General features: G+C 50.6%; 1 protein-coding gene across 1 annotated transcript in view; it reads right to left on the bottom strand.

Annotated features, from left to right (window-relative positions):
• LOC115599816 (SH3 domain-containing protein C23A1.17-like) overlaps nt 1-20124 on the bottom strand; it is a 47888-nt gene that overhangs the window by 13357 nt on the left and 14407 nt on the right. The window contains exons 3-4 of the mRNA XM_030466132.1: nt 17989-18063; nt 10291-10358 (exon numbers count right to left, since the gene is read on the bottom strand). Of these exons, the coding sequence (XP_030321992.1) occupies nt 10291-10358; nt 17989-18063 (143 nt within the window). The remainder of the gene's footprint in view (nt 1-10290; nt 10359-17988; nt 18064-20124) is intronic.

Here is a 20124-nt window from a genome sequence, read left to right as displayed (position 1 = left end):
GACCTTCTGGACCTTCTGGACCCAAGCTCCATCTCTCCCAGGCCACCTGGGATCCCTTCAACTGAACCTGTTGGGCCTGTGAAGCCTCCTTCAAGTCATTCCTCCCCAGGAATGCTTTTCCCAGATGTGATGCTCAAATGGCAAGCAGCAAGTGACCTGCTCTGCTGGAGGCAGCTGTGAAATCCAGCACCCAGCTGTGGGAAAGGAGAAGTCAGCTCCCCAGGGCTAGTGAAAACAAAGAGGTGAAAACAATGAATAGCAACAGCCAGAGCAAGCCAGACAGAGGAAACATCAGCAGACCTGAGAGCAACAGGAAGAGAAGAGATCCCAGCACCAAAATCAATACCCTGGGCACAGCCTCAGGACTCCTCCACTCCCAACTTTTTGGGCTCCTCGCTAGAAAAAGGACATTGAGGTTTTGGAGCAACTCCAAAGAAGGGCAACAAAGCTACTGAAGGGTTTGGGAACTCCTCTAGTGAGGAGTGAGTGAGGGTGTTTAGTCTGGGGAGACCTTCTCACTCCTCCCAAATCCCTGCCAGGAGGTTGCAGAGAGTGGGGTTGGGCTTTTCTCAGTGGTGACAGATGGCAGGACAAGGGGAAATGGCTTCAGGTTGTATCAGGGGAGATTTAGGTTGGATATCAAGAGAAATTTCTTTACAGGAAGGGTTGTTAAGCACGGGCAGAGGCTCCCCAGGGAGGTGGTTGAGTCTCCATCCTGAATGTGTTTAAAAAGTGCCTGGATGTGGGGCTTGGGGACAGGGTTTGGTGGTGGGACATCAGGAATAGGGTAACAGGGTCAGGATGAGGCTGGACTTGATGATCTTAAAGGTCTTTTCCAGCCTGAGCAGATCTGTGATCCCAACTGCACCTCTGTGAGATCCACCTCGAGTTTCACATCACTTGGAGGAGATTCTGGTGCTCAAGAGCCCTGCATTTGTTGAAGCCAGGGGCTGGGTGATGAGGGTAGCTTGTCCTTGTCACTGTCCTGGGCACTGAACCTCCCCTCTCCTTTTTCCATGATTCAGCCAAGTCAGAAAACCCCCTTGGGCTGCCACATCAGCCTTGGGAAAGGCAGAGGAGTGGGTGCTCCCAGGGGGCTGCAACCAAGCCCCTCAAAAGGCTGAGTGCATCACTTGAAAAAAACAAAAAACCAAACCCAAACAACCCAAAAATGGCCCTGCAGAGGCCACTGAGAGGGGAAAGCAGCTGAGGAGGAGCTGGGGACACAAAGAGGCTCATGTCTGCAAAGTGAGATGGCTGGAGGGCAGCCAGGAGCTGGGAATGAATTCCAAGGAGAGCTTCAGTGCTGATAAGTCTGCTGCAGAAGAATGTTCTGGGGGTGACTGGTGATTGGGAGAGAAGATAGTGAGGAGTTGTTTGGTGCTGGCCTACAAAAGCAAATTGTTCTGCTGGGCAGCAAGATCCAGGCCAGCAGACCCTGCATTTCTGTGGCAAGGGCATTGCATCTCAGAGCCTCTTCTCCTCTGCACACGCAGGAGAAGTCACAATCCAGCTGCAGTTGGTGAAAACTGGATGGAGGGGATGTGCACCTTGCCAAATGGCTGATAGAAACTTAACACTGGAGCTGATGAGGTGCAGGAGAGGGAGAAAAAACCCAGGTTATAAACCTGACAGTGTCTTCAGGGAACTCCCAGGAGACTGAAACCTGGAGGAGGCCACTGGAGAGCAAGAATCAGGGCACTGCCCAGGGTCTTGTTTTGCTATTCAAATGGGATTATCTCAATTGTACCCAAAAAATCATCTGCAAGCACTGCCACCATCTCAGCATTTCCCCTTTCTGCACACTGCTGCTTGTGTCTGACTGAAAAAAGCAGAAGAGTTTTGCAGATGCTGCAGAAAGCGAGTTCTTAGGGAAGCCTTTGGAGGACACAGGAGGGCAGGAGAGGTGGTTTCTAAATTCATGTGTGAGGAAAGGCAAAGAGAAGGGACATCAAAGAATGGCCAGTGCTGACAAATTACAGAGTGTGAGGAGAGATGTGGTAACTCAGGCAGGGACATGGGAGGGACCTGCTGAAGAATCAGGTGGCATTAAGTGGTGCTGGATGAGCATCTAAGCAAACACACTCAGTGCCTCCCTGAGCTCCAATTAGAAGTGGAGAACTGAAAGTCCTGTCCTGCTTCAAGTGCAATTCAGCTCTGAGCAGAGGCTGCTGCTCTTGGGAAGTGTAGGGCTTTGTTGAAAACACGGAGCAATAGAGACAGGGCACAGATTCACCTGTCAGCTTGACTGGAAGAACAGAAGGCAGGAGGGCAGCCTGCTTTTCTCCAGCCTTGTGCCAAGATTACAGTGTTCCCCAGCACACTCTGGAAGCACAGTTTGCTTTAATGAACAGTTTAGTCATGCCTAATTCTGCAGAAGCACACACCAGGCTTCAAAAAGCAGTGGGTTCCCTGGGTAAGTGACTCTCACCTCCATCTCAGAGCTCCAAAGGGGAAGGAGAAGCTGGAGGTGAAACCACAGCCCTGGAGGCTGCAGCCCAGGTTCCTGCCACAGCTTTCCTGCACAACCTTGGGAAAATAACTGACCTTCTTGTCCTCCCAGGCTGCTGTAAACTTTAACAAAGCACTGAAGACACAGACAGAAAGCAGCATTTGTCACAGAGGAGCCAGGATTCTTGGCGATGCTGATAAAGCTGGAAATGTGCTTGCACAACCACCACAAGAGAAGTCCTTTGCACAAGGCAAGAAGTTAACTATTACTCCTCCACGGATCACCTGTTGCAAGACCTCACATGACACTGCCAGAACAACCCAGAGAATTTCAAACCATTAAAAAAAAAAAAAGAAAAAAAAAAAAAACAGCAAAACCCCAACAACACCCCAAATATTTTTAAGACACATTTATCCTGAGCTGAGAGCTAAGGACAAAAAAAAAAACACCTGCTGGAGACAAGCTGAAGGGTGGAATCAGAGCTTATCTCAGCTGCCCCTATAGTGTGTTTGCAGACTGAGTAACCATGATCTGCTGAACACAAAGTTTTCCTCCAGAAGATGAGCAACTCTCCCTCCCCAGCTGCTCCAAACAGCAGCCCTGACGTCAAAGTCCCCAACCCTGCGTCAGAGCCACCTCCAGGACAGGGGCAGCTCTGACACTTGAACCCTGGAGGGTATAAGCCAAAAAATGGGGAGTTTCTACCTCCTGAGCTCAGTTTTTAGGAGGAACTTCTTGGGGACAGCCCTAAAGTAGTTGCTGTTATTCCCTGTGTGCCAAAACGTGACAAACTTTGGTCGTTCTTCACACATCTTCCCAAAGCTGATGTCCCCAGCAAACATTTTGTGCTGATTGGTTCAAGGGCCATAGTTCAGAAGAAAGGAAGAGACTTCTTACAGAGAGCTGGAAAAAGAGCTGCTGTCCCACAGAAAACTGGAATTTTCATCTGCTTTTAGCCACATTCCTTGACAAGCAAAAGAAAAACCAGGAGCAGTCTGCAGAGCAAAGCCTTGGAAAAGGTTCCACCTGGCTCATGGTTGCTTTTTTTCCCCCCCCTGAAACCAGAGAGAAGGGGCAGCAAGTGCTCTGCAGGCTCAGGAATCATTTCCTTTTCTATCAGGGTGGAAAACCTGGGATTCAGCCTGGCAGCACCTGCCCTGCTCCTCAGCTCGTTTCACACTCAAGAAAACACACACAGAAAACAAAAAAACCAAACCAAAACTCCATAAATTGTGGTTTTAGGGCTTTGCACGGATCCGGGTGGGACTTTGGCTGGAGCAGGGCCCTTACTGCAAGAGGGAAAGGAAAAGGAAGGAGATTCCTGGCAGCTCCTGTTGGCAGAGCTCTGCAGCCCCAGCAGGGCTTTATAAGGACATTTCTTGGAGGAAACTGCCTGTCCTCAGCTAACTGAGGGGCTTTCTTGGGCTCTGCTGCAGATGCTATAGGAAAAGTTCTTCTTAGCAAGTATTCTGCTGCAGAAAGCCCAAACCCAACTGGAAACCTGATGTGGAAGTGAAACCTCCTTCCAGCTGGGAGCTGCTGGAGTCAAAAGCAGGAGAAGCAAAGACAAATCCCAGGAGATGGGGGTTGAAGAAGCTCCCAGCACAAATGATGTAACACCCCAGGCTTTGTCCAGCCTTTGGCTATTACCAGTCAGAGAGCTGCTGGGAGGCTTCCACCTGCTGAGAATTCCTGATACTTCATCATCAGACTCCAGTAATGCCCAACCCTCAGCTTCCAAGGAAAGTTCAAGTTCTTTGGTTGCTCTGGGAGTGCCTGTTCCTCCCAGATCGGTGTTCACTGCCCCTGTCCTCATGGTCACACAAGAAGTCCAGATGAATAAAAACCCATTTGTGTCAATTTTTATAAAGAAGAAGAATTCCAGTGGTGCTGTCTGGGTGCCTCCAGCCCGGACATCTCTGCTGCAGGTCACAGAAATCCTGGATTTGGGGTGGGTTTGCAGGAGACCTTGGTGCTGCAGGCAGTGAGCCTCTGAGCTGGCCCCTGCTTAACCCACTTGGTTTGGCTTGGCATAAATTCTTTGAAGTTTAGAAAAGTGCTCAGGCAGCTCTGCTGAGGTGCAAGGACACTCACTGGGATTCTTTTTTAAACTAAACCTTTTCTTTTCTGGCAAGACAGAGAGGCCTGGCTGTGGCAGAACTGTTCAGTCCTGTGTGAACTTGTAGACAAGCTGAGGAAAAGAGCTGTGAAATTGGGGCTGTTTGAAATGCAAATCACAGGGGGTTTAGGTGAATAATCCAAGTGTCAGTTGCTCTGTAATTGATTTCTGACTTCCCAGTGTGAAAGCCCTCAGACTCTTATCTGAATCTCCTTGGATTTGCACTTGCAGAGCAGGGCTGCAGAGGCACACTGTCAGCAAGCAGCTTGGCATGTTCTCTCTCTGGTTTTTCTAAGTCTAGATGGATGTAAAAGTGCCTGAGCAGCAGGAACTTTGCAGATTTCCAGCTGGTTTCCCATCCCAGGGTTCACATCCAGCTGCTCCCTTGCTGTCTGGACTGGCTCACATTCCTCAGCCCTGGGGCCAGCATTCCTCTGCTCCTCTGCACCACCTCATTTCTTCAGTATTTGCTTAAATTTGGCCTCCCAGAACTGTCTCCGGATCACTTAAGCTACCAGACACCTTTATTAGTTGCACACACAGCCCCCACCCCCTGGCACTTTAAACCTTGTTTGTACTTATTAAAATCAAATTGACACTGGCAATGTCCAGTTGCTCCTTGCTGAAGTTCCCTGGGATTAAGCTGGAATCCCCAAGTGCCATTTGACTGAGGAAAGGCACTTGCAGTCTGCTCATTAGGCACTCAGCTATTCTGGTTAAAAATCTGGAAGTTGCTTTTTTTTTTTTTTTTTTTAAAGTCTGGACTGGAGAAATCTCTGTTTTGGGTTTCTCCTTCCCCGTGTCCATGGGAGCTCCCGTGTGAGCTGTTCTTTCCTTACAACGTCCCTGCCAGTCCTGCCCAGACTCAGTTTATGGCCACAAACACAAGGCCACAGGGAAAATGTGTGTGCAGAAGTGTCCAGGAAGAGCCCAAAGCAGTTGGGCAGCACTGGGTAATCCCTTCCACATCCACCCACACCAAACCCAACCCAAGGTGGGGTGTGCTCAGCCAGCTCCCAGGACAACGTCACCAGCTCCGGGTTGTCCAGGGTCCTGCAAACAATGGGACCTCATCTCTGCAGCTGGAAGGAGATCCCCATGTTTACCTGGAGTTTAAGTGTTCCAAAGGCAAGGTTGATTTCCTGAGCCTTGGCTCTTTGCCACCTTGCAGAGACACCAGGGAGCAGCAGCTGCCCCAAGTTTCAGGGATCTCTCTTTCCATCTCTACGGCTTTTCCAAAAATCCTCTGTTGTTCCAAGGAGGAAGGAGAGTGGGAAACCAGTCCCTGCTTCCTGCTGGCTGTGGTGGAGAAAGCCCACGGGGGCTCTCAGTGCTGAAGGTCATCTGGGTGTGCAGGTGGAGGGAGTGGGAGGGCAGGAAGGACAAAACCCTGAGCCAGTAAGGACTGAGTCAGCACCACTCAGCCCTCTCATCACCTCAGATCTCGGAGCAGAAATGTTAAAAGAGACTTTCAGGAGGAAAACACAAGCTGGGGAGCATTCCTCTGATGGTGCTGGAAGCAGGCTGGAGCTCCTGCAGGTTACCAGGAGCCCGGATGGACTGGGAGGTGCTGATGAGAGGTGGTCACCAAGGACTGGGATGAAGTGGCAGAGGAGGGGCTGCAGGACAGAACTCCCAGGCAGGCAGGAAGGGATGGGATGGGATGGGATCCCAGCACTCCTGACGGGAAGGGAGAGGCCCAGCCACAGTGCCAGAGCATCACAGGACAAAGTCCTGCTCCTGGTTGTCAACAGCAGCTGGGACACTGGGGCTCTGCAGGCACCACTGCTCACAGCAGGTCATTGTTTCCCTTGACAGACAGCTAAAAACATTCTTGAAATGATTAACTCTGCCCCAAACCCAAGAAATACTCAGGAAAAAAACCAAAACAAACCAGGAGTAAGGTTGCAATTTTAAAAATACAGAGAGTTTTCTTTCTCTTTGCCCTTTCTTAGGTAGGTAGGAACAGAAGCATCATCCAAGCTGGCAGCTGGGGTGTAAGCCCAGGCCACCAGGGCTGCCCAAAGGGCCACCCTGAAGAAAACCAACAACCCCCTGGCTGTACTTGTTTTTCCATTATCTAATGTTAGGCCATGTAGGTATTTATGAACCATTCTGCAGTGCATTCAAGCTGATTCCCAGAAAATCACGTGCCTGGGCAGTGAGTTCAAGATTAGGAAGCTTTCCAATGTTTTCCTGAGCAGAGATGTGATCACCAGGCAGCACTAACAGCAAGCTGAAAGTCTGCCAGACACTGACCCAGCCAGCATCTTATTAAACCTCCAGTCATCCCTTCCCAGCTCTTTGTGTCAAACTCTGTGCTCTGAGGCTTGGGGAGTCTCAGCAGCTTCAGATTGGGGGCAGCAGGACAGATCCTGCTTACAGAACCACATCAGAAAGCATTTGGAACCAAAAATCCTGAGTCCTTAGAAATTAAATGTTCATATAACAAGGGCATGACAAGAGCCTCTCTGGCCTACAGCTGCAAGAATAAGTCATGTAGTCATCAGGCCTGAAAGGGTCATTTAATTTCTCTGTATAAATAAATATAAAAAAAAAAAAATCAAAACCCAAAGAGTGAAAATGCCACAGACATTTCCAACCACTTGGGATGATCACTCATGATGAATTCCCACCTCCTTCAGCCCAGGACACGACAGACATGAGTCACACCAGCCACCCAACACCTCTGTCCACATCTGAGGGAAAGACCCTGGGATGCTGCACCCTCCTCTTCCCCAGCCTGTACACTCCCAGTGCTCAGAAACCCCAAAAAATGCCCGTGAGGTCTGTGCAGTGATGTTCTACTGAACAGAACCCATGTGGATGTCTCCCTGGACAGCCCTGCAGGGACAGGAACCCCTTAAACTCCATGTCTGACCATCAGGTCTGACTCTCCCCCAGTGTTCTGGAGAGGTGGAGAGGGCAGGGACCAAGCTGCACCCATCAGAAATCTCCAAGGGAAAAAAAAAAATCATGCCCAGAGGGCAAGGCAGCTGCCCAGAAGTCTGGCTGCAGATTTCTCTGTGAAACAGCACCTTATTTAGGCAATTTGAAAAATGTTAAGAGAGGGACAGGATGGCTGGGAAGCTGCAGTAATGGGCGTCTCCATCTGGCTTACCTAACAGGAGAAGAATCCTGTCTGTCAGTAAGTCTAGACTGTGGTGTTCAACCCAGGGGACCCAGGAATCTCCTGGCCAGAAATAACACCCAGAGCAGGGCAGGGTGCTGCCATCTGCTGCCACCCACTGCCGGCATGGGAAGCAGCAGGAATGGGGCTTTTTGTACGAATTTCTGGCTCACAGAGCTCAGAGGAGCCAGGAAACCCATTCCTCCTGCTCCCCAAACCTGTGGTGCCTCTGCCAAACCTGCAAGGAAGGAGCAGCATCCCCCGGGCTCTGCTGGCTCTGCACTGCTACCCAGAGCTGCAGGGGTGACAGCAGGGTGAGAGCCCAGCTGATCACCATGCATGTGGGTTATTTAATAGGGAAAGGCCACAGCCCTGACAAGCAGCAGCTCTCCCAGAGATCCAGAAAAGCAGCTTAAGAGAGACCTCTGCGGTTCAGAGCTGCTCACTGCAGCTCCAGACAGGGACTTCTTCATAGAATCATAGAATTGGCTGGGTTGGAAGGGACCTCAGAGATCATCGAATCCAACCCTTGAACCACCACTGCGGTTGCTAGACCATGGCACTGAGTGCCACATCCAGGCTCTTTTTAAATATCTCCAGGGATGGAGAACTGGATTGGGATGTGGGAGACAAGACCCTCCCCCCAGAGACCCCACTGCACCACCAAAATCCTCTGTTGTGACCCAGGGACAATGCCAGCTCCCCCAAGCCAGTGACACAGTGACTGTCACCTCTCCCACTGCCTCTCCTGTCCCCCTCCTCCCCAAAGCCCCAGAAAGCCCTCCCCAAAATGAGGAGGTTGGGAAGAGGCTCCTGGCCCTTCTACCACTTCAATCCCAATGCTCTTTATCTCTGCTTTGAAATGCAGCACCCTTGATCTAAAGATAAATCCATCTGGAGGGCAACAGAAGAATGTGAGCCACGGGGCTGTCATCTCCCCAAGCTCCAGCTCCTTCACCTTGCTGGTATTTCACACGTGGGGCAGGAAATCTAGGGTTTCACAAAAGGATTTCTGCTGCACAAAGGGACTTCTGAGGCTCCAGGGAAAGCACTGGTGCCAAGGGTTCCACTCTGAAGATGGAGGTGACCAGGGGAAGGGGGCACCACCAGCACTCCCCTCCCACAGCCTCCACCCTGCTGGGGAATTCCCAGCTATGGAGTGTTCCAGGCAGCAACAGAGAAGATTCCTCCAAAGCCAACTGACAAGATTTCCAAGTATTTTCATTTAAGCAGCTGCACTCACAAGTCAGCATCTGGTGACCAAGCAGGACAATGATGGGCAGATGGGACATGGCCAGACCCAACTTGTACATGTCACACGTGGTGCCACAGCCCCACCACCTGCACACCAGAAGAGATTTGAGACCTTGGGAGGGAAAGACAAGTGAAAACAAGGCTGGGTGAAAAACTGCTTTAGAAAAGGAAGCAGCAGACAGGTGCTGGTGGAACTGGGGCAACTGGGAAGCCAGAACAGCCCCGATGCCACCATCGTTGCCTTCAAGCACACTCAGGGTTATGTGGCCATCCCCTTTCTGCAGTGAGACTCACAAGCAGCTTCATTCCAATTCAATTCCAATTTAAATGGAACTGCATTTGGGGCCAGACAGGGAAAATATCATCAAAAGTGACAAACTGGCCCAAAACTTTCAGAGCAATGCTACTGATTCACTCCGAGATCACACAAAGCTCCAGGGTGCTTTAAAAGAGCACAACTGATATTTATCTCATTTCTTCTAGAGAAAAGTCATGAGGTTTTAATCACCAAGCTGCTTCATTAACTGGAGATTACTAATTACAGGATTTGTTAGTCAGCACTCCCAGAGAATGTTTTAGTGTTGATTGTTTGCACAGGGAACATTGGAAGTGATGATTTAATAATTTTAATGGAATACAAGGTGGTTTTCAAGAGCTGCCCTCAGCAGAGCAGACAAAAATCATTATGGTCTGGCTTTGTCTTATACTTCCAGAAAATAACAGCTTCAGTGGGATCAATCTGAAGCCAAAGAGGAGACAGAATGGCCCAAGACAAGCCAGGCACACACCTTAAACCACGTGTTGGATCTGCTGCTCTCCCCAGGACCTTTGCAGTATCTAATATCCCAGCACAGAGAAAAAAAACCCAAAAACCTCTTGTACAGCACGGAAAAGCCCTCATCTGCTCTTGGTTCTCATGTACACACATCCCAGCAAAGGGCAGATAAAAAAGGAAACTGAACTTCAGCATCCAGCTACAGGAGCTGGAGCCTGCTGCCTCCCTTGGCTCCCGACAAGAACAAAGGCTCCCACACAGCCCTCTGACTAAGAGGGACATGTCTTCCCTGAAACCCAGACATCTTCTTCCCTAATTAAGGAGGTGGATTTCTGTTGCATAAGGAGCAGAACCTCTCCACGTGGGCAGGGAGCAGCCACCAGCAGCACCCTGAGCGGAACGGGGAGAGCGGATGGGAGCAGCCAAGGCACTTGGGTGACCACCACCCCCAAGGCCTTTGCCCCCCACCCCAGCAGGCAAAACTCAGCCCAGAGTGGCAGCTAAAACCAAACAATGCAACAACACCACAGGTTTCACAGGGTAAAGCTTTTCTTGCTCACCTTCTTACTGCAGTGGAGCAGTTTTGGCTACCGGCTGGCGCTGCTGGGGATCCCACTGGTGATTCCTTCTGGAAAGGAAAAGGGGAATTCAGGAGATCAATCACTTAGACACTAACCAGATGGCATGTTATTAACGAAGCTATTACTTGGAATAATACATTTGATTCCACTGACTGCTGCTTTATCCCAGCAACATTTATTCCAACGAGAGGCACAGAGCAGGCACTGCCCCCGCGCCCGTTCTCTGCTTTCCCCTCCAGACCCAAGGACTCAACGTCCCAGGTACCTTTTAAAATTAACACTGATTTGTTTTGCAAGCAGCTCTTTTATTTGCCCGCACACAGCAGCCCCGGAGTGACTCTTTTCTCTTGTTTTTATACATAACACCCACAACCTGGAGGTCACACTTTGTATTTCAGACACCGAGTGGGAACGGGCGGCATCTGAAACTGGAGCCAGCCAGTGGCTGAACCAGGAGCTGGGAGTTCACTTCAGTTCTTCTGCTCTTAGATCTCACTCTAGTCTAACTACAGGACTGCCTGGGAATCCCCCACGGTGGGAGAGGTGTTTGCACCTCTGTGTTTTGGGGTGGAATGCAGGGTTTTAGCAAGGCAAGGCAGCACAGCTGGCTGAGCAGAGGCAAGCTTAGTTTTCAAAAAACTCAAACCCCACCAGCCCAGGAAGGAGCTGCCCTTAAGAAAGCCTTAAAGCACCCTGAGAGAAACCAAATCCTGTTTGGGTTTCGGGGGGGCTGGGCTCTGCAGGATCTCCTCCTCCTTCCTGCTTACCCGTAAGGGGTTGCTCAACCCTGCTCCGGGCAGCCCCACTTTACCACACTCCAGTCAGAGCAATGGATTAATTCCAAGAATCCATCTGAGCTGAAATCCAACCCTGCTTGTTTTCTCCACTTGCTGCCTGAACACAAACATGATTTTTTTTTCTCTAAAGGAGTAAAACCTACGTCATTTATTCTCCACTGGGTTTTAAGCCATGGCTTGCCTTGTCCTTTTCACCTCCATCTTCTCCAGATTTCAGTAAATCAAAGGGTGAGGAATAGCCCCTCTTGCCAAAACAATCATTTTTAAATCATTATTTATTCCTGGGTTTTGAGAACAGCACTTCCCAGGAACACCACATCCCAAACCAGAGTGCCACATGCCAGCTACCCACAGAAACAGGAAGGTGAGAGCAAAAAAAAAGCCTTCCTGGGAAACAGAACTCGTGGAGCCCAAGAACGTGGGGTAAAAGTGCAAACACCTCAGAAACAGAGCAAACAGCCTCCCACTGAGCCATCCCTCCTGGACCCTTCTCCCATTCCCACTGCTCCAGAGAAGTTTTCCATCCCGTGGTCCCTGAGCCTCAGGACAGCACCGAGGATTCAGCTGGAGGGGAGCAGGTGGAGAGGAGAGGAGCTCCCAGGTAGCAGCTGCCTTGCTCACTGCCATCATTCCTGCCAAAACAGCCCTGCCCTGCCCCATCCCTGCTCACAGCTCCGGGATAAACCCAAAGGGATGGGAAATTCAGGGGATTTTGTCCAGCCGGCGGCACATCCCTCCCAAAACAGAGCATGGGAGAGGAGCCAGGAGCATGCAGAGCCTGGGGAGCTGATTAAACACAGGCAGCAGCACCTGAAAGGTCCTGCAGGCAAGAAAGGCCACCAAGGAGATGGGAAAAGCAGTCCTGAGGAGCAGTGATTGCCAGGATCCCCCCGCTCTGCCTTCCCATTGCCAGGAGGTGCAGCTCCTGCCTCTCCCTGCAGCACAGAGCCTGGAAGGTCCCTGTGCTCTCCAGCCCTTCCCCAGAGGATGCTGTGCCTGCTTCCTTTCCCAATATCCTGCTAATTGCTGACAAGGACCAGCTTAGCCCCCCATAAATCCCAGGCTGCCTCCCAGCCAGCTCCCAGCTGCAGTCCCCCCCTCTGTGCTCTCCCAGCCACACAGGAGTTCAGAGCATGGAAAAAAAATCATTATGGCCCCTCAATTGCCAACAGACTGAGGCAGCCTGGCCCCCTGAAGGATGTGCAGTTGTTGAAGTGCCCCTGGTGCTCTCTGAGAAATGAGAAATGCAGAGAATCAGCCCCAGCCTGCAGGAGAGAACCCAAAGACAAAGCCCCAAAGCCCAATCTGCTCTTTGGATCAAGGAAGTCTTGGGGCTGTAAGGCAGATGAAGCCCTGGGATGACAAGGGCTTTTATTATTTTTTATTCCCATTTGCACTGCTTTTCCTTGAAGTTTGTCAGAGCACCTGTGATCTCCATCTCTCTCTCTTTCCTTTCTTTTGCTTTAAAAGCAACACAGGGACTTGTGGAGTGCCAGTCACCCCCCTCCTCTGCTCTGCTGACCCCCAACCTCTGCCCCATCAACACCAGCAGCATTTCTCCTGCTTTTGAACTGGAAGTTCGTGCACCAGAAACAACTTTGCAGCAGTGGGAGGGGGGAAAAAAAAAAAAAAAAAAAAAAAAAGCAAAACCAAGGCAAGGACTTTCCAGAGGAACACAATCCCATCTTTGGCTTTCCGCAGAAACCAGCCTTTTGTTTACAGCCCTCTGGAATCTGACTCCAGGGGCTGGGCTGGTCTTGCTCAAAGAGGGGAAAACAAGCCTGACCTCAGCCTGCTGGAATAAACTCTGCCTCCCCCTCCTTCCTTCCAGGCTTCTCCCAGTGCAAAGGTAAAGAACATGATCCCCAGCAGCCTGAGCCAGCACGCTCTGACCCCACACACTCCTCCTGCCTGCCATGGAAAACACCAGCACTGGAGCCAAGGAGGTGACAGACTGGGTGTGCTCCTGCTGCCAACCATCAGGAGACACCCCCTGGCACCTCCCAGCTGGAGAAAGGTCTGCAGCAAGTCAGCTGGACATCCAGGGACATCCATGGACACCCAGGGACACCCAGGGACATCCAGTACAGCACTGACTACTCAGGAGATAGCTCTGGGTCAGAGCCAGCCCCCCTCCCAGCAGACCCTCTCTCCCCTTACATCCCACTGGTAGCATTTCCTAGACCTCAGCTGGATCCAATTCCCTCCAGGAGGATGCTGCATCCCAGCCTCAACAAAGAGCCTGGAAATTGTTGTGCAAGTCTTGGCCTGGCTCTCCCCTCCTCACCAGGAGCAGCTTCTGCTGGTGGGAATTTGTCACACCGTGGGGTTTGGGAACAACCAAGCTGGTTTTATTTTAACCTGTTCAGGGTGAGGGCCAGAAGCCCCTGCTGAAGCCTGCTCTGTGGGCAGCCCTGTAAGGGATCCCTGGAAGCCAGGAATTCCTTCCTGAACTAACTGGAAGCGGCAACAGTTGGAAATGCAAAGCATCTCCCAGGGCTGGAGCCTGCAGCTGCCAACCTTCCCTCAAAGTCAGGACAAGGCTTGCAGGAAGCTGGATCAGCCATTCCAGCCCACCAGAGGAGCTGTGGGATGCAGGGGCTGCAGAAGAACCTTTCCAGGAGGAACTCGCCAGGATTCCCTCGGATGCTCCAAGATCCGGTGGGCAGGTGGCTGATGCCAGGGGTTATTCCAGCTGTGACTGATAAACACAGGGCCTGGAAAGATCAGGGAGAGCTGAGGAACACAAGAGTCAGAGCCCTGACAGCTTTACTTGGGGTACAACAATCCCCCTGGGGGTTTCCAGGTGGGAACTGGAGGAATCCCCCACTTGCAGAGGCTCCAAAGCCCGACTCCAGCCCGCTGGCTCTGCCAGGAGTTCTCCAGGATTCCAGGCACTCCAGAAGCCCAGGTTCCAGAACCCCCAGAGCCAGGCAGCGTGGTGTTTGTGCAGAACAGCCTCAGCATTCCTGTTCCAGGAAGGAGCTCGGGGATGAGCAAGCAGCTGGGTGGCTCTGGAGCTCTGGGTTCACTCCGTGACCCAGTTGAGGCAGGACAGCTCATGGCAAATGAAGCTCTCAAGAGGCTCCTTGGGAGATTCCTGACTGATCCCTAAGCAAGGGAACTGTTACATGCTGTCCCACAGGGGTAAATTAAAGCATTACCAAGAGGTCCAGCTGACTGGCAGGTAATGAAGTGACACCCAGTGATTCATGGCAGGGTAATGCCAGGAGGTGACAACCTGCACCACAAGTTCAGCTCTGATGTGTTGGAACCTGGAGGGAAACTGCAGCCCAGGAAGGTGAAGCTGCTCAGATCACACTCAAAAATCAAACAGCCCAGCTGTGGTGACCAATGCCAGGTTTAATTCTGCTCCTGAGTACCCTGGCAGCAGGGAAAAGGTGACAGAATTACAGAATCATGGAACACACTGAGCTGGAAGGGACCCATTGGGATCATGGAGCCCAGCTTGGTCCAAGACCTTGGTCCAGAGGTAGAGTTTGTCCTGGCTCTAAAAATCTACACTTACAACCAGTAAAAGGTTATCAAGCAACTGCATCTGGACAAGCAATGCAAAATATCCCCAGGAAAAGGAGAGCTTGTAAAGTTTAACTTCTCCCCACTTGCTACTCCAAGGGATGAGCAGCTCCTTTTTCCCTCATCCATCCAACTCCTGCCTTTTTCCAGCAGGCAGCCCAGGATTTTTGCTAAGTTACAGCTGCCAGAGCCAGGGCACATTTGCTTTGGGAAGCACATTGGGAAGTTGCTAGGAAGTCTGCTCTGGCAGCTTGCTCTGGAACATTTCTGAAGTCCTAAAAAGGGAAAGCTTGGAGGAGAGGCAAACACCAAGGGTCCTGCAGCACCTCCCAGGAGCTCAGCTCAAGCTGCAGAATCCATCTGATGGGACCTGTGCTGCTACGTGGGTCTTGAACTTGGCACTTTCAAGCCCTTCCAAAGGCAAAATCTGAGCAGCAGCTGCTCCTGGGAAGCTCAGCTCCTCTGGGGTTTGGGAGCAGAGCTGCAGAGACACCAGGGTCACAAGCAGAGGGTCTGCAGCAGGGCACAATATCACAAAATCATGCCTGGCTGCTCAGGGTTTGGTTTTCCTCTCAGCAAAAGAGCCAAAAAAGTTTCAAGAAGTCCTTGCAGACAGCAGCATTCCATGTGCAAGAGTTCATCCTTTAAAGAAAGGGAACCAACCAAGGCCTCAGTAAATACTTGGGGGTGCAGCATCTCCTCCAAGGTTTCAGAGGGGCAGGAACACACTCGGGACAGCAGGCCATGGAAATCACAGTGCTCAGCAGCAACACAGCTATTTTTAAAACTTTTTACTTATGGGATGCCAACTTCCTGAAGCTGCTTGGAAAATTCAATTTAAAAATGCACAAAAGACTCATGGAATGAAAACGAGCTCCAGCAACAGCCTCCTGCTGCTAGGAGATACCCCAGATGTGTTTCTGGACTCTCCACTTTCATCCCAAAAATCACCTTTTCCTCCTCGCAGAGGACAAGTTCAGAATAGCAACAGCAACCAAAAAATCTGTAGGTCTGCAGCAAAAGATGTTTGCTGAGAGGGAAAGCTTCTTCCTAAAAAACCCTTCCAGTTTTAGCAAATGCCTCCAGCTGTTACAAACAGATGAAGGCAGTGACAATACACTTCTTTTCTCCAGGGATCCTTGGGTTTAAGAGCATTACACTAGCTCAGAGCCTCTGCCAGGCAAGTCAGTAACACAAGAAGTTCTTTTATGTCTCTGACAGCCTCCTAAAAATTGGAGGAATTTTAAAATGTACACCAACCTAACAACTGCTTGGAACAGGAAGAGGAGGTGAAAGAGGATCCAGCTGAAGCTGCAAAGGAGAATTCATTGCACTGTAAATACCAGAGAGGAACACAGATGGGAGGCTGAGGTTTATAATTCTTTAAGTGCCACTATAAAAGTGTGCAGGCATTTGCTTTTAAATATTATGACAAGCAGCTGAAGGGTGTAAAGTGGAGCTGTGCTTTTAGGCTGCACCAGCAACTTGGGAACTCTTCCAGTAAAACAAACACTAAACATCAACAGGCTGTTGACTTCAAAACCCTAAAAACCACCCCAAACACAGAGCCACACAAAAACATGATGACAAACAGCACTCCCCAGGGGGAGGATCTTTCCCCTCTCCTGCCAGATGGGTGAAATTCACCTCGTGCTGCCAGCAGAGGAAGCAAAACTGTCTGGAGAAGGAGTCTGGAAGCAAGGTTACTGCTTTTGGTTGAAATGGTGATGTTTCTCCAGGGAAACCTTTGTATCTCAAAGCAACTTTGGAGGTTATTTCAATGTGCTTTCATGTTACACAAGTGCCCTACCTTCCAGAGGCTGTCAAACAACTTGATACAGCCAATTAGGAAGAAAACTAATGAACCCTGGGAAGCAGGGGGCTCTGGATATAGCAGCAATTACTAGGCCAGGGCAGCACAGTGGAAGTCACCAAGGAAAAGTGCCTTTGTGTCACTTCAGGACATGGGCAAAACCTGAGAGCATTCAGAACTGCTTCCTAAACTGGGGGAAGGTGCTGTGAGCATCCTGGCTGGCAGCAGAGAAGTGCCAGGGATTCACCAAAAGTTCACAGATAGGATTGGAAAGCAGAAGGCAAACAGCTCATTCACAGCCCCTGCTGCAGAAACAGCTGGAAAAGGAGGGGGGGAAAGAATTAAAAACCCCACTGGGCTGGGGAAGAGATGCAGATTTCCACAGTTCTGTAAGAATTTGCCTCTTTAAGGAGCAAAGATTTGCTTTGGAGATGGAGGCTGGCATGAGCATTTCCTCTCTGGAGCCTTAAGGCAGAACATTGCAATAAATCAACCTCCAGCCCTTTTTTCCTCCTTTGTTTTGTTTTGTTTTTTTTGTTTTTTTTTTGTTTTCCTCCCCAACTCCTGCTCTGAATGAATCCTGCAGTTGCCTCTGACTCACAGCAAAGCTCCCCCCACCACCGTTCCCCTCCCTGAGGTGACACCAAGAGCAAAAAGTAGGGCAGAGAGGGACGGAGAGGGGACATTGCCTTGGGAAAGTGAGGCAAGAGGAAGTGGTGCCTGGGGAAAGGAGAGGCAGTCACAGGGTGCCAGGCAGCTCCTGAGACATTTGCTAATGAGCCTGCCACTCAATTAAGTCATTTCAGATGCTCTGCAGGACCTGGGGCTGGAGCCCAGTGCTGTTTCTCAGCTGAGGAGGAGCAGCCTGGGCTGTCCCCACTGCCAGGGACACAGTGCCCTCTCTTGGAGACTCCTCAACCAACCCCCTGGAAGGATGCAGGAGCCCAGGGTGCTCCTGGCATCTCTTCCCAAAGAATTCCTCCCCAGGAACAACAAATAACCTGCTCACACTGCCCTGCCTGACACACAGCCCTGAGGAAGGAACTCTGGGAGGAGCAGCTCTGAAGGTAGGTTTAATTTTCACTCATTTTTAGGTTTAACTCATAACCTGCAGCTACCTTTCTATCACCCCACAAGGATTTAACCCTTTTCACCTGGGACTGCATGGCAGAGAATCCATGGCACAGCTGGGCCTGCCCTGGGGAATAAATATATAAATATAACATCTAAAGGGCAGTGAGACAGGGATGTGGTGACAGGGAAAGGATGTCACTGAGGGAGCATCCCAGCCTGCAGGCAGCTGCTGATGCTCCTAAAAATCAGTGATCAGAGATCAGAGCCTTGGGAAGCTCTGGTGACCCTGGGTGCCCTCTGGGGCCACTCTGAGGCCCTTCCCTTTGTCCAGGTGTCTCTAAGGGGGCTCTGAGCTTGCTGCCAGCACCCACAGATTGCTCAGGACATCCCTGGCTTGGGGACTCAGGGACACAAAGATGGGGCAGGAGAGATGGTTCTGGGTGTGCATGAACATACCTGGTCAGAGGCTGACAACCCCTCCTGCAGCACCAAGGCAGATGTGCTCTCTGGCTTGGAAGAGAGACAGATCTCCTAAAAAAAGGGAAATGGAGAGAGTTTTCAGCAATTAAAACCTTCCTGCAGGGAATGCTGCTACTCCCCACATCAGGCTTTGATCCAAGCAGCTGAAGCACCTCACACCTTTTTCCTTTTTATTTCTTTTTTTATTTTTTTTCCTTCCATCTAATGAAGGCAGGCACAGAAGCCATCAGGCTCCAAAGACCCTTTTTACCCTGCCTGACACACACATTCTTTTCCTCTTTTCTCCCTGCTTGAAACCAGGCTGGACGTGGCTATTAGAGAGCTCTTTAAAGTCACCCAGGACGTGTCAGGAGGATATTGAGAGAACCCTTTTTAAAAAGTCACCCAGAACGTGTCAGGAGGATCCAAAAGGCTTGAAGCCAGCTTGGGGAAGGGCCCTGCACCTGCCTGCAGCCAGTGCAGTTTCAGAGCTGAGTCTGAAGATGGCTCCATCAGCACAAGAGATGCCAACCACTCCTGCCTCCCTCTCAAAAATAAAAAATAAAATAAACCAAACCATTGGGCACACAAAAGAGAGGAGAAACAATTCAGAATGCTTCGTCAGCCATCAATCACACTTTATTTGTCCCAGGCTGACAACAAGGATGCAGGGAAGGGATGGGAGCAGTCACATAGGTGCAGGGTAGATTTCTGAAGACTGAGATCCAGGAGCTACAACAAAAGAAACTGGAAGGAAAATAACCTGAGCAAGTCAGGGAAGGCAAGAGAGAAAAAGACTGACAAGGAGAGATGAAGAAAGGGAAGAGGAAGGCACTTCTGCAGCATTTCAGTTTTTTGTTCCTCCCCACAAGGATCAAATTAAAAAGCCCACACACTTAGCTGAAGTAGAAGCTACAGGGGAGCTGCAAACTCAGCCATTCAGAATCACTGCTGAGGTGAGGAAAATTGCTGCATTCTCTTCCTTTGTCAGGCAGCAGATAATGAAATCCACACAAGAAACTCTGGAATTTGGAGCCACCACCCGAGAAGCACAAGGAAAACTCTTAGGGATGGGTTTCCCAAGCTCTGGCTCTATCAGCACCACTCAGCAGGGCACAGGAAATCATAGAATCATAGAATCATAGAATCATAGAATCATAGAATTGGCTGGGTTGGAAGGGACCTCAGAGATCATCGAGTCCAACCCTTGAACCACCGTTGCGGTTGCTAGACCATCCCAAACCCTTTCTGTGAAGGCCACAGCCCTCACAGAGCCAATCCTCAAGAGCTGGGATTTTTTATTGGGGTTTTCTTTTAATCACAGCTTAAAAACCAGACCTTGGGTCAGGCACGTGCCCTGGTCACAGAGCTGTGATTTGCCCCAAAACCTTTCCTCAGGTTCCTTAAACAACGTTTAAGTTCTGCCTTTGGAAACACCTCAGATAAAACCCTGACTCTACCAACACCAGGCAAGATTTGGGATTGGTTTAAGGGTAAATCTCCTCCTCACCTTGCTGCTTGTGTCCCAAGTTCCAGCTGGGATTTTTGCCCTGAATCCAGGCACCCAGCTCAGCATTCCCAAGAGCCACACAAGCCCTGCAAAGCCCAGAGTCCCCTCCAGGGTTCAACCCTCTCCAGGGTTCAACCCTCTCCCTTGGAAGGGAAACACAAAAGTCACACCAGGACATTTTAAGGGGAGAAAGCCCCGAGGGAACAGGGAATGGGAAGGTTCCCATTTCTGGTGAAGCTTTGGGTTTCCTTTGAGGTGTGACAAACCCCGGGCAGGTGAGCAGGGCTGGGGCTGCCAGGGGCCCCAGGGCTGCTGCTCAGTTTTGTTTTCATGGCAACAGCTCTAAAGCAGATGCTGCAAGGGCAAGGAGCTGCAGAGCTCCTTTCTAGAGGGAAGTGTTTCATGTCTAATCATTAACAGTAAAAAACACCCCAGATAAAAAGTCAGCTCAGCACCAGACCAAAGCAGTGCTGCATTTCAAGCCAGCAGAGTCCCTGCAGTCACCAGGAAGCAGGGGATGTTCTGCTTGTTCCTCCCCTGGCCCTGCTGGGTTTCCCCTGCAGAGGGGACAGCTTTGCAGGAAACCACATCAGTGAGAAGCAGGAATGGGAATTTATTTGTTT

The sequence above is a fragment of the Calypte anna genome, chromosome 28 (assembly GCF_003957555.1).
Source record: "Calypte anna isolate BGI_N300 chromosome 28, bCalAnn1_v1.p, whole genome shotgun sequence".
Classification (NCBI taxonomy): Eukaryota; Metazoa; Chordata; class Aves; order Apodiformes; family Trochilidae; genus Calypte; species Calypte anna.
Note: the sequence above shows the minus strand (reverse complement) of the source record. Positions and strands in the feature narration are given on the sequence as shown.